Source organism: Lolium rigidum, chromosome 6, assembly GCF_022539505.1.
Source record: "Lolium rigidum isolate FL_2022 chromosome 6, APGP_CSIRO_Lrig_0.1, whole genome shotgun sequence".
NCBI lineage: Eukaryota > Viridiplantae > Streptophyta > Magnoliopsida > Poales > Poaceae > Lolium > Lolium rigidum.
In genome coordinates, this window is record NC_061513.1 from 164,785,434 (window position 1) to 164,798,735 (window position 13,302).

The following is a 13,302-nucleotide window of genomic DNA, read 5'->3' on the forward strand; positions in this document are numbered from 1 at the left end:
GAAGTTCCAGCTGGCACCGGAAGTACCGGCCAGGAGGGCTGGAACTTCCGCCAGGAAGATTCTGCGTCAGACGACCTGGTCAAAAAGGATTGGGGCGGAACTAGGGCGGAACTTCCGGCGATCGGAAGTTCCGGCCAAGTTCCGGAATTCCAGAAAAACCATACTGGACATACTGAGCCACAATTTGCCGATTTCCGGAACTAGCCCGGAAGTTGGGCGGAAGTTCCGCTGGCCGGAACTTCCGGCCAACTGCACCGGAACTTCCGGCCAGCTAAACAAACGCTTCAACTGAGAGGTGCTCTGAGGGGAGAATCTGGGCGGAAGTTCCGCTGGTGGTGGCCGGACCTTCCGCCCCTGGGCGGAAGTTCCGCTAGCAGTGGCCGGAACTTCCGCCGGAAGAGAAAAACCAGCATAGCATCATTTTTGTCGGTCCAATTCATCGGCCAAGTATATATCTTGAAATCTTGTACCTGTCTACATCAACACACATAAAAATATAACTAGTGTTGACGTCAAACACACAAAACCCAAAAGGGCGGAAAATGTTCTTTCAATCTCCCCCTTTTTGGTGTTTGATGACAACACAAGTATTTGCAAGGAATGAATAATGTAAACAACAAGAATGTGAGAGATATAGAGGAGCTCCCCCTATTTATGAGCATTAATACATAAGAAGCTCCCCCTATATCTTGCATCCGTCTTCCATGGGTTAGCAATACAACATAGTGATATGCATATAGCTAAAAAGATCATACACACATATATAACCATAGAAGACTCACATCCGGAGTTTACCAAACACAACGATAAGGTTCCATACACATAGATAAGGTTCACAAACCACATAAAAGCTAAGAACATAGTTCGACACCACAAAGATAAATAGAATCACAAGCGATAAAAATCAAAGCCAACACGAGCTTGTGACTCCCCCATGCAGATACCCAACGGAGAGCAACCTAATAAGGTCTCACTCTCCCCCTTTGGCACCAAGGCACCAAAAAGGGACAGGAGAAACTACACGTCCCAAGGGTCGGCGTTGGCCCAGCCGGGAGGGAGGTTCGATGGAGCGCCGGGGTAGGGTGGAGTGTGAGGAGGGGACTCGATCTCGAGACCATCTGGAGGGAGAGGAACACCATGCTGAGAAACCCACTCAGCCTCCGGAGTGATATTCTCCTCGGATCCGGGAGGAGACACTTCCACATCAAGAGCCCTCATGATGCTCTTCTGACGAACCCGAGACTTCTTGGCTTCTGCATGCTGCTGATACTGACGGTGATTGACTGCAGACGTGAGGCAAAAGATCTGACGCATGCGGCGAGCAAGCTTAGAAGCCCAGCTAGGTGGCTTCTCATCCATGGGGGGAACATCTTCAATGGGCGAGTTGTGGCGCTTTGTCCTAAGAACCTTCACTTCATGGGATGTGATCTTGAGAGGAATAGAGTGAAGGAGGGTAGTCTGACAAGTATCAACCCAAGTGTCTTCAATGAGCTTCATAATGTAAGGAGCAAATGAGGGAAGCTTTTTCTCCATCACACATGACCACATCTCATTGTAGATGTATTCCATCACATCAAGCCTCTCACCGGTGCCCTTCTTAGCAAAGGAGTTTGCCATAAGATCCACTTCATATAAATGCAACTCATCAAGGTTGCCACCCTTGGGTCCAATGGTTTCCCGATAGACACGAAGCATGATGTCCCAAGTAGGGAGAAGATCCGCACTCTTGCCTGGAATACCCCATCCTTTGATATAGAGGTGCTCCAAGACTTCCTTGGTTTGAGGAAACGAACTATCATGACACCTCCAACCATTTGCATTCACTCCCGGAGAGCGAGGGTATCCAAGAGCATCTCCAAACTTTGCCAAGTTAGACTCAAGGAGGGTATCATGAGACATCCACCGGAAAGTTCTAGCTTCATCTTGAGCAAAGTGAACGGTGGCATAGAATTGTTGAATCAACCCGATGTCGTAGTCCTTGCTGAGCTCCATAATGGGATAGAGCCCAAACTCACCACACATAGCATATGCTTCTTCAAAGTACCTTGTGGCGGCCATCTTGGCGGTGTCAATGGCATGTTGAGGGGCTACTCCCTTCTTGAAGGGCACATAGACTTCATAGAAGATCTCCTCTTGAGTCTTGTTGTGGAAACGCTTGTCCGTGACCCTATTGTTCCGAGGGACGACATAAGGGTTCACATCCGGAGCTCCTTGTACTCAAGATACTGCATGTTCTTCACTGACACATGAACATTCTTGCCTCGAACTGCGGGTTTCTTATGCCTTTGAGCAGATTGTTGACGAGCCGTGAGCTTAGATGGTCGAGTGCGCTCAACCTCTTCTTCAATCTCATCCACCTGATCCTTGCCTCTTTTCTTGGAGCCACCGGGAGGAGACATGGTGGAGGAGAGGGAGGGGATGCGAATCCACGGAGCCGATCCGGCGGAGGTCGCCGGAGGAAGGAGATCCGGCCGGAGAGGTTGCAGCCGCCACAGGGAGAGAGAGAGAGCACGAACAGATCTTGGATGGGGGAAAAGTGGGGGGCAGGAACTGCCTCCCCGTTCCCGACCGGTTAAGTGGAGGAATCGTAAGGGCGGAAGTTCCGTTCGTTGGAGCCGGAACTTCCGGTCCCACAGAAACCCCACCAACAGATCAGGAACAACGGACAGAAACTGGCTGACAGGATCCAGCCGGAAGTACCGGCCGAAACGACCGGAACTTCCGGTGAAGCAGAAAAACATGCCAGAAGCAGGAATTTGACAGGGAATTGGTGCACTCGGAGAGGGAAGAGGATATGGCTTAGATGAGATAGGCTTAGGAAAGATGATCCAAACTGTAAGATGGTACATGATCACTCATTTTTGCAAAAAAAATGCAAGTGAATGCAAAAAATGAGCGATTTCTCATAAACAAGGAGATGTCAATAACATCCAATGAAGATCCAAATTACTCCAACTCTTCACAAAGAAGAGTGTGGTGGCCTAGGCCACCATATATGAGTGTTATGGCATGGCACCGCGAAGATATATCTTGGGTCCAAACCACTACTCATCATTGAAGCTCACATATCAACATATGATATAACGAGAATGATTTCTTAATGTTGGCATTATGGGGGGAGGGATAGCTCAATAATTTAAACCGCACTCCCCCTATTTCCATGCCCACATCTAAACCAAATAAAGTTTTGAGACAAAGGTGTGTTTGCAAGATGGTCAAGCTATACTCCTTGAATCAATGATATTTAGCTCATTCCTTAAATAGCAAAACCTTGCTTCATCAAGAGGCTTCGTGAATATATCGGCAAGTTGATCTTTGGTAGGAACATAGATAAGCTCAATATCACCACGGGCAACATGATCCCTAATGAAATGATTCCGGATCTCAATATGCTTCGTTCTTGAATGTTGCACCGGATTATAGGCAATCTTGATGGCACTTTCATTGTCACATAATAGAGGCACTTTGTCACAAATGACACCGTATTCCTTTAAAGTTTGCCTCATCCACAACAATTGAGTGCATCCACTTGCGGTGGCAACATATTCGGCTTCGGCGGTGGAGAGAGATATACAATTTTGCTTCTTAGAAGACCAACACACTAAGGACCTACCAAGGAATTGGCAAGCCCCGGAAGTTGATTTCCTATCATCCTTGTCTCCCGCCCAATCCGCATCGGTGTATCCATTGAGAATAAAACTTGAGCCTTTGGGGTACCAAATACCATATCTTGGGGTATCAACCAAATATCGAATGATTCTTTTGAGAGCCATCATGTGGCTCTCCTTAGGAGAAGCTTGATACCTTGCACACACACCAACACTCAACACTATGTCTGGTCTAGATGCACAAAGGTAAAGCAAGGATCCAATCATGGAGCGATATACCTTTTGATCCACCTCTTTACCATTGGGATCTAGTGCAAGATGACATTTGGTAACCATAGGAGTGGCCACACCCTTCATCTCGGTCATCTTGAACCTCTTGAGCATGTCTTGGAGATATTTTGCTTGATTGATGAAGGTTCCTTCTCTCAATTGCTTGATCTCAAAACCAAGGAAGAACTTCATCTCTCCCATCATAGACATCTCAAACCTATCGGTCATAAGCTTTGAAAATTCATCATTGAAAGCTTTAGTAGAGCCAAAGATAATATCATCAACATATAATTGGCAAACGAAAAGCTCCCCATTGACCCTCTTAGTAAAAAGAGTGGGATCGATTAGCCCAACATCAAACCCACGGTCTACCAACAATTCTTTAAGGTGCTCGTACCAAGCTCTAGGAGCTTGTTTGAGACCATAAAGTGCTTTATCAAGCTTGTATACATGGTTAGGAAAGTTGAGATCCTCGAACCCCGGGGTTGCTTAACATAAACCTCTTCATGCAAAGGACCATTAAGAAATGCACTTTTCACATCCATTTGTTGTAACTTAAAGTTATGATGCGATGCATAAGTAAGAAGGATACGGATGGACTCAAGGCGAGCCACGGGAGCATAAGTTTCTCCAAAGTCAATTCCTTCAACTTGAGAGAAACCTTGATCCACCAATCTTGCCTTGTTCCTCACCACATTTCCAAACTCATCTTGCTTGTTCTTGAAAATCCATTTAGTGCCTATAACATTGCGGCACCCCTTTGGCTTCTCTACTAAGGTCCATACTTTGTTGCGCTTGAAGTTGTTGAGTTCTTCGTGCATAGCTTCCAACCAATCCGAATCTTCAAGGGCTTCAAATACTTTCTTGGGTTCCACTAAGGAGATATAAGCATGATGATTGCTAAAGTTAGCCAGTTGCCTTCTTGTGCTAACACTTGCCATTAAATCACCAAGGACCTTGTCATGAGTGTGTTCACGAATTTCAAGATTCCTTTCTCTTCTTGCTAGACGACGGGCCTCGATCTCCTCCTTGGTTCTTCTTGGCCTTTGAGGTATCACTTGATCAACTTGATCATTTGGGTCCCCGTCTTGACCTTCAACATGAGCATCCTCAATTTCTTGAGAGTGCTCAACATCATGTGCTTGATCTTGAACATCATTTGGTGAGGAGCAAATATCAAATGGATACTTGTCGGAGCCATCATGAATTCTTGGTTGATCTAGTCCTTGATCTTGCACACAAGAGGGAGGGTCTTGTTCTTGTTCTTGGGTTGGTGCATCATTTGCTTCAATAGATGGGGTTTGTTGATGTTGAGAAGATGAGGGCTCCACCGTGGTAGAGCATAGTCCTTCCCGAGACGCCACACCGTGTCCCTCAATGGGGCGGAAAAATCCCACACCCATTCTTACTATGGCATCTTGAGGTATTTCATCACCTGCACATACATCAACTTGCCCCACTTGGGAGCCATCATTTTCTTCGAACCTCACACTACAAGATTCAATGATAATCCCGGAGGATACATCAAAGACTCTATAAGTGTGAGATTCGCCACCGTAACCAACAAATATACCCTCCAAAGCTTTAGGAGCAAATTTAGATAAACGAACTCCTTTGATTTTGTAGAAACACTTACACCCGAACACCTTGAAGTATGAGATATTAGGCTTGTTCCCGGTGAGTATTTCACATGGAGTCTTGTTCAAGCCCTTGCGGAGATAGAGCCGGTTAGAAGAGTGGCAAGCGGTGGAGATGGCTTCGGCCCAAAAATTATAGCGGGATTTATACTACGCCATCATAGATCTTGCCATATCCATAAGAGTCCGGTTCTTTCTCTCCGCAACACCATTTTGTTGAGGAGTGTAAGCAGCGGAATATTGATGACGAATCCCATCATCACTAAGAAAATCATTGAGTGTATAGTTCTTGAACTCGGAGCCGTTGTCACTTCTTATTGCCATAATGAGGAGGTTGTGTTGGCGTTGCACCTCGGTAGCAAAGTCAATGAATATTTGTTGAGTCTCATCTTTCGTCTTGAGAAAGTAGACCCAAGTGTATCTTGAGTAGTCATCAACAATCACCAAGCAATGTTTCTTCGCACCAAGACTTGCATGAGTAACGGGACCAAAGAGATCCACATGAAGGAGCTCCAAGATCCTCTTGGAAGAGATGATGGTCTTGCTTGGATGCGGAGAGTCATGCATTTTGCCTTCAACACAAGCCCTACAAACACGATCTTTGGCAAAAGACACATTTTCCATTAGTCCCACAATATGGTTCCCCTTGTGAAGACTTTGCAAAGTTCTCATGTTGACATGGGCCAAGCGGCGATGCCACAACCAACCCACATCCGCCTTTTCGAATAGGCACATCGCATTTGAAGTGGTGGTCCCCGAAAAGTACACCACATACAAGTTATGTTCGCGATACCCAATGAAAGCGACTTTTAGAGTCTTGCTCCACAAGAGGACCACAATATCATTATCAATAAAGACGGCGAAACCCATCTTGCCAAGGGCGGAAACGGAAAGTAAATTGTAACCAAGGGTTTTGACAAGCATGACATCCACAAGAGTAATGTTGTGTGCAACCACAACCTTGCCAAAACCCAATACCTCGGATGTAGAATTATCGCCAAAGGAGACGGTGATATTGTTTATGTTAGGCCTCAACTCCTTGACGAGGTTCTTGCCGCCGGTCATATGACTTGTACATCCACTATCAAGTACCCATTTTGAACCTCCGACGGCATAGTCCTACATGAGATCAATTCTTGGATTTAGGTACCCATTTCTCAATGGGTCCTCTTTTGTTAGCAACAAAGGGTCTTTGGGACCCAAATAGACCAAGCAACATAACCATCATATGGGCCAACATATTTAGCATAAACATCACCATAATAATCTTTAAATAGAACATAGTGAGGGTTAGCAATTCCCGCATCATCATCATTAATGGTTTTGCCCTTGGGGGCTTCACCATTAGTGATAGCTTTCTTCTTTCTTGTGCGGGCTTGGCCTTTTGCTTGTTTGCCTTCTTTGCCTTGGCATTATAACCAAGGCCCTCCTTCCCATTGTTTGATCTTTGCTTACTCAAAAGATCATCCAAGGAAAGTTTACTTTGGGGAGAGGAGGTCTTAGCAAGTTCATCCTTCAACCTAGCATTTTCCTCAATAATATTTGCATGATCACATGAAGGAGTAGAGGTACTAGGTATGTCATATGAAGCGAGCCTAATTTGAAGTTGCTCCTAAGACTTGGAGAGGAGAGAGTATTCACTCTTCAAGGCTTTGTGTGCCTTGTCTAGATCATCTAGATCTTTCACAAGTTTCTCATGATCAACACCAAATTTGGCCTTTTCCTTTAAAATCACTTTAGACTTAGCTCTAGCAAGATCTCTAGCTTTAGTGAGCTTGTTAATTTTATCTTGAGGATCTCCAAGATTTTCTAACCTCTTTTCAAGAGAAGCTATGGTTTCTTGACTTTCCTCACGAGCATTTCTAAGAGCATGTAGTTCAAGAGAGTCTTCTCTTTCTATTTGACATTTTTTTCTCAAGAGTATCATTTAGTTGAGCCATACGAACCATGAGATTTGAAACATGCTTTTTAGTGTTACCATGTAAGTTAAGAATGAATTCATCAAACTCTAGCATTTCTTGTTTCACTTTTAGACTAGCATGATCAACCCCTAGATCACTTGATATGTTAGGCATAGAGGGGCTAGGAGATGATACCTCGGAGGATTTAGCCATGAGGCAAGTTTCTTCCTCCACATGAATGGCCTCATTGGGGGATTCACTTGGTGATGAAGAGTTAGTGGAGAGGGAGGCAAGAGCGACCAATCCATTAGAGGTTGCATCTTCTTCATCGTCAACTTCATCATCTTCGGAGGTATATTCTTCTTGAGTTGATATCACTATAGATGTGTCCAAGGTGGACCTTGCCATGAAGCAATGTGCATTCTTGATATGAGGATTCTCATTGGGGGATTCAAAGAGAGATGAAGAGGGAATGTTGGTAGTGACAATGGCGGCCACTTCCTTTGAGCTTTCTTCTTCTTCATCATCATCACTAGAACTTTCAACTTCATCGGAAGAATATTCTTCTCTAGTCACTAGCACAACTCTTGAGGGCCTCTTGCCCTTCTTGGTCTTGTTGTTGTAGAATTTCTTGTTGGGTTTTTTTGAATATTTACCCTTTGAGTCTTTGCTCTTGTCCTTGGGAATGAGCCTTCCATTATGATTCTCCCTATTCTCATAGGGGCATTCGGCGATGAAATGGCGCTTGTCATCACAGTTGTAGCACGATCTTGTGTTTGGACCAAAGCTAGTGAAACCACTTTTGTTGTTTCTCTTGAAGTTGTCTTCCTTGGCCTTGGAAGGATCAACCCAAAAGGACTTTGCATGGAATGCCATGTGATCATGGTAGTGGCATTTCAAATCTTCCGGATAGGACATACTCCAAGATGCCCTATATTGTTCTTGAGGGTGCACTTCTTCTACGGAGTTGACCGTCAAGGCAAGATTGTTCCCTTTTGACATTCCAATGGCACGATTGCGAGAATCACGGGAGTTTTGCTTGAGCACCTTGAGGGCTTGCATCTCATGCACGGCTTGTTGAGAAGTGAGAGAGGAATAGCATTCTCTCCCAACAAGAGTCTTGACATCAATGGGTTCAAACGGCATCATGCACTCGATGTACTTCTCCTTGGTCCAAGAGTCATTGATGTGGGTGGCACCCACATTCCGGAACGCATCGGCAACGGTGAGAAGCCTTCCATACATGGCTTCATGATCTTCATCCGGTAGCCTCATGAATCCTTCGGCTTGATTCCGAAGATACTGGTACTTGTTCCTTCTCATGCTACCACTTCCAATGCAACTAGCGTCCAACCCATCCCAAGCTTCCTTGGCGGTGGTGAAATTCCGAACACGAGACAATTCTTGTGTCCCCACACTAGTTTGGATCATGTGCAAGGCGGTGTTGTTGAGTTGACTATCAACCGCTTCTCTTCTAGTCAACTTGTCGGGGTTGTATGGCTTGAAGCCTTCCACGATGATTCTCCAAAGTTCATTTGAGGCACTGCAAACATGAGAGCGAAACTCAAATTGCCATGTATCGTAATCTTTAACATTAAACTTAGGTGGGTCGCCCCGAATGTTTACATGAGGGTGGGGAACCGGGATATCGGGAGATAGGAAAGGCGGAGGTACTCGATTGTAGCTCTCACCTCCACTAGTTCCCCTAGGAGATGCAATGGGAGATTTGATAGTGTTTAAGTTATCACCTTCCACGGGTTTGGTAGAGGAGGGTATTGCCGAAGCATCTCCCTCTTCTAACGCACCCGTGTCCTTTACCTCTACGATGGGAGCCTTTGGAGGGACCGGAGTCAAAAGCTCGGAAATCATCTTTTTCATGCTTTCCATTTGAGCTTCCATGGAGGACTTCAATGAATTGAAGTCATCCATGGAGACCATCTTAGCGGCCCCTTTCGAAGGCTCCTCGTCCGGCATACTCTTAGGCGGTTAAGCCCGAAATAAGAGCCGAGGCTCTGATACCAATTGAAAGGATCGTATGCCGCACCTAGAGGGGGGGGGGTGAATAGGTGCTAACCAATTTTTAGTCCTTTTTCAATTTAGGCTTGACACAAAGGTAAATTCTCTAGATATGCAACTAAGTGAATTTACCTATATGACAAGGTAACCAACTAAGCAAGATATAGCTACACAATATATAGGAGATAGAATAGGATAGAGGTAACCGAGAGTGGAGCACGCGACGACACGGAGATGATTCCCGTAGTTCCCTTCCTTTGCAAGAAGGTACATCTACGTTTGGAGGAGTGTGGTTGCTACGAAAGCCAAACCAACAACCACGAAGGCTTCACTCAGATCTCCTGTGAGCAACGCCACGAAGGCCTAGCCCACTTCCACTAAGGGATTTCCTCGAGGCGGAAACCGGGCCTTTACAAGGTTCTTGGGGCACACATCCACAACCGAATTGGAGGCTCCCAAATCTGTTACAACACAACAATCAACAACAATATATCAACACAAATCAACTAGGGATCCAAAGAGGAACACTAGCAAGAGGGCCCTCAAACAAATGAGGGGGAAATGTAAATCGCTTCGGTGAGGATGTAGATCGGTGTCTTCTCATTCGAATCTCCAAAGATGAAGAGCTTTGGTTGGGGGAGGAAGGAGATCTTGCAAATCTTGTGTTCTTGAGGTGGCTCTAATGGAGATGAAGCTTGGCATATTTTTGGTGCAATGATTGAGCAACTTGTCCCTTTGGAGAAGAGAGCTATTTATATGATTGGAGCTCTCAGATTTGACCGTTTGGACGATTTTCAGTAACACCGGAAGTTCCGGCTGGCACCGGAAGTACCGGCCAGGAGGGCCGGAACTTCCGCCAGGAAGATTCTGCGTCAGACGACCTGGTAAAAAAGGATTGGGGCGGAACTAGGGCGGAACTTCCGGCGATCGGAAGTTCCGGCCAAGTTCCGGAATTCCAGAAAAACCATACTTGGACATACCGAGCCACAATTTGCCGATTTCCGAACTAGCCCTGAAGTTGGGCGGAAGTTCCGCCGGCCGAACTTCCGGCCAACTGCACCGGAACTTCCGGCCAGCTAAACAAACGCTTCAACTGAGAGGTGCTCTGAGGGGAGAATCTGGGCGGAAGTTCCGCTGGTGGTGGCCGGACCTTCCGCCCCTGGGCGGAAGTTCCGCTAGCAGTGGCCGGAACTTCCGCCGGAAGAGAAAAACCAGCATAGCATCATTTTTGTCGGTCCAATTCATCAGCCAAGTATATATCTTGAAATCTTGTACCTTTCTACATCAACACACATAAAAATATAACTAGTGTTGACGTCAAACACACAAAACCCAAAAGGGCGGGAAATGTTCTTTCAACCTCCGCCTCTCCTTGCTACCACGGTCGGCCAGAAGCTTCGATGCCACATGTTGGATGGCGCAACACCGTTCTTCCTCCTCGCCACCTTGGCCGACCAACAAGAATAGAGGAGCGCCACACCCGAGCGCCAAAAGGTGGCCCGCAACCACTGCTTTATTCAAGGAGACGGTGGTTCCCCCTCCACAGCTGGCTCCGACCATCGGATCAACAACAGGGAAAGGAGAAGCCGTAGAGCAAGCAAGATCTAGGCGCCGAGATCTGTCGCTCGTCTCCAACTACTGGGCAAAGAGCGCCGGCCGGAGATGGAGTCGGGGGCGGCCCGGTAAGTACTCTTCGACTACCAAGGGGAAAGAGCGAGAGCGGTGGGAGGGGAGGGGAAGGGAAAGGAAGTCCCAGCTTAAGCTTAAATTTTACAAAAGAACTGGTTGCCCACTGCCTAACATCAAATTGGAGAGACTAGAGAGGTAGAAAGGATTACCAAGATGGCAACTTGGCAAGATGAGGCCACATGAAGTCCACGAACTCAGAACTGTACCGGAATCACTGGCATACCGGTCAGATCTGCCTACCAAAAATCTTTAAAAAGTCAAAAGCTTTTCAAACCAGAAATTGAGCTCGTGGCAGCCACCACCAGTCGGCAACAACCTCCATTCACAGCACAGCGGGGGGGAGCGAAAGCGGCAAATCAACCAACCCCGCGCCCTCCCATTTCCCCCACCAACCCACTAGACCATGGCCGCCGCCGCCGCGCCCACCGTCGCCAAGTCGCCGCCGGTGCTCGTCCCTCCAGCGGGACCCACCCCGAGTGGCGTGCTGCCGCTCTCCTCCATCGACAAGACCGCCGCCGTCCGCGTCTCGGTCGACTTCATCCAGGTCTTCCCCCCGTCTTCTTCCGATGGGGCCGCCGGGGACCAGGTGGCCGCGATGCGCGAGGGGTTCGCGAGGGCGCTTGTGCCGTACTACCCGGTCGCCGGCCGCATAGCGGAGCCGTCCCCGGGCGACCTCGTGGTGGACTGTACCGGCGAGGGCGTCTGGTTCGTGGAGGCCGCCGCGAGCTGCTCGCTCGCCGACGTCAACGGCCTCGAGCGCCCGCTGCTCATCCCCAAGACGGAGCTGATCCCCCGCCCTCCCCCGGAGGAGAAGCTCGAGGACCTCATCCTCATGGCTCAGGTTCGCGCGCGATTTACAACTCTCGTCTCGTTGCTCGTCTCTTCTCTCTCCCGATCCAGTCCAACAAAAGGGGACGGGTGCTTGAAAGCTGATCCAGGGAGAATCTAAGCTCGAGCGCCGCTGTGTTGCAGGTCACGAAATTCACCTGCGGTGGATTCGCCGTCGGGATCTGCTTCAGCCACCTGGTGTTCGACGGGCAGGGCGCGGCGCAGTTCCTCAAGGCGGCGGGCGAGCTGGCCCGGGGGCTCCCGGCGCCGTCGGTGGCCCCGGTGTGGGACCGCGAAGCGATCCCGGACCCGCCCAAGCTGCCACGCGGGCCGCCGCCGTCGTTCACGGCGTTCAACTTCGTGACCCAGGTGGTCGAGATCTCGCCGGAGAACATCGCGCGCATCAAGGATGAGTTCAAGGCCGCGACCGGAGGGCAGACCTGCTCCACCTTCGACGCGGTGACGGCCGTGATTTTCAAGTGCCGTGCGTTGGCGGTGGAGCTACCCGACGACGCTGAAGTCCGGCTCGGCTTTGCCGCCAGCACGAGGCACCTCCTCCAGGGTGTGCTGCCGTCAGTGGACGGCTACTATGGCAACTGCGTGTACCCGGTGGGCATCACCCGGAGCAGCAAGGCCATCCGGGAGGCAGCTCTGCCGGAGGTGGTCAGCGTGATGCGCGAGGCCAAGGAGGCGCTCACCGTGCGCTTCACGGACTGGATGCACGGCGACGCCAAGGGCGACCACTACAATGTGCCCCTGGACTACGGCACTGTCACGGTGTCTGACTGGAGTCGGGTTGGGTTCAACGAGGTGGACTACGGCTTCGGCGAGCCGGGGTACGTGTTCACACTCAACGACGACGTCAACATCGTCGCATCGGTGATCTACCTCAAACCCCCGACACCCAAGCGCGGGATCCGGCTCATGCTCCGCTGCGTGGAGGAGCCACATGCCGCTGTATTCGCCCAAGAGCTTGCCAAGTACGCTTAAGCTGGATGCTTCTTCTCAGCGATGGGCATGTACATGGATATGCTCATGCATGTAACACCCTCTCACTGTACTTTTTCTTCAATCTTCACATTGGTGTGTGCAATGTTTTCATATAGGTCACCTTCTGGTCCTTTGTGCAGATATAAACTATTTGTCATGTGTTGATTTCTTTTCAATGTGGATAGTTGTAAACTGTCAAACACAAGAATGAATAAAATCCAGATTATGGTATATATGAGGCAATTTTGTTCATTTTTTCATATGCTTAGCAAGTCTTTATTTGAAGCCCTGGTTTTGTAGGAGCTTTGTGTTTCTGGTCTCAATGAACTGTGGTTTTACCAAGGATTATGAGTCTAACTACTA

General features: G+C 48.3%; 1 protein-coding gene across 1 annotated transcript; it reads left to right on the top strand.

Moving 5' to 3' along the window:
* Positions 1–11,295: 11,295 nt before the first annotated feature.
* Positions 11,296–13,096, top strand: LOC124664146 (acyl transferase 5-like). The gene is made up of 2 exons (XM_047201730.1): positions 11,296–11,962; positions 12,094–13,096. The coding sequence occupies exons 1-2, from the start codon at positions 11,525–11,527 to the stop codon at positions 12,937–12,939; spliced, it is 1,284 nt and encodes a 427-aa protein (XP_047057686.1). The 5' UTR covers positions 11,296–11,524; the 3' UTR covers positions 12,940–13,096.
* Positions 13,097–13,302: the final 206 nt, after the last annotated feature.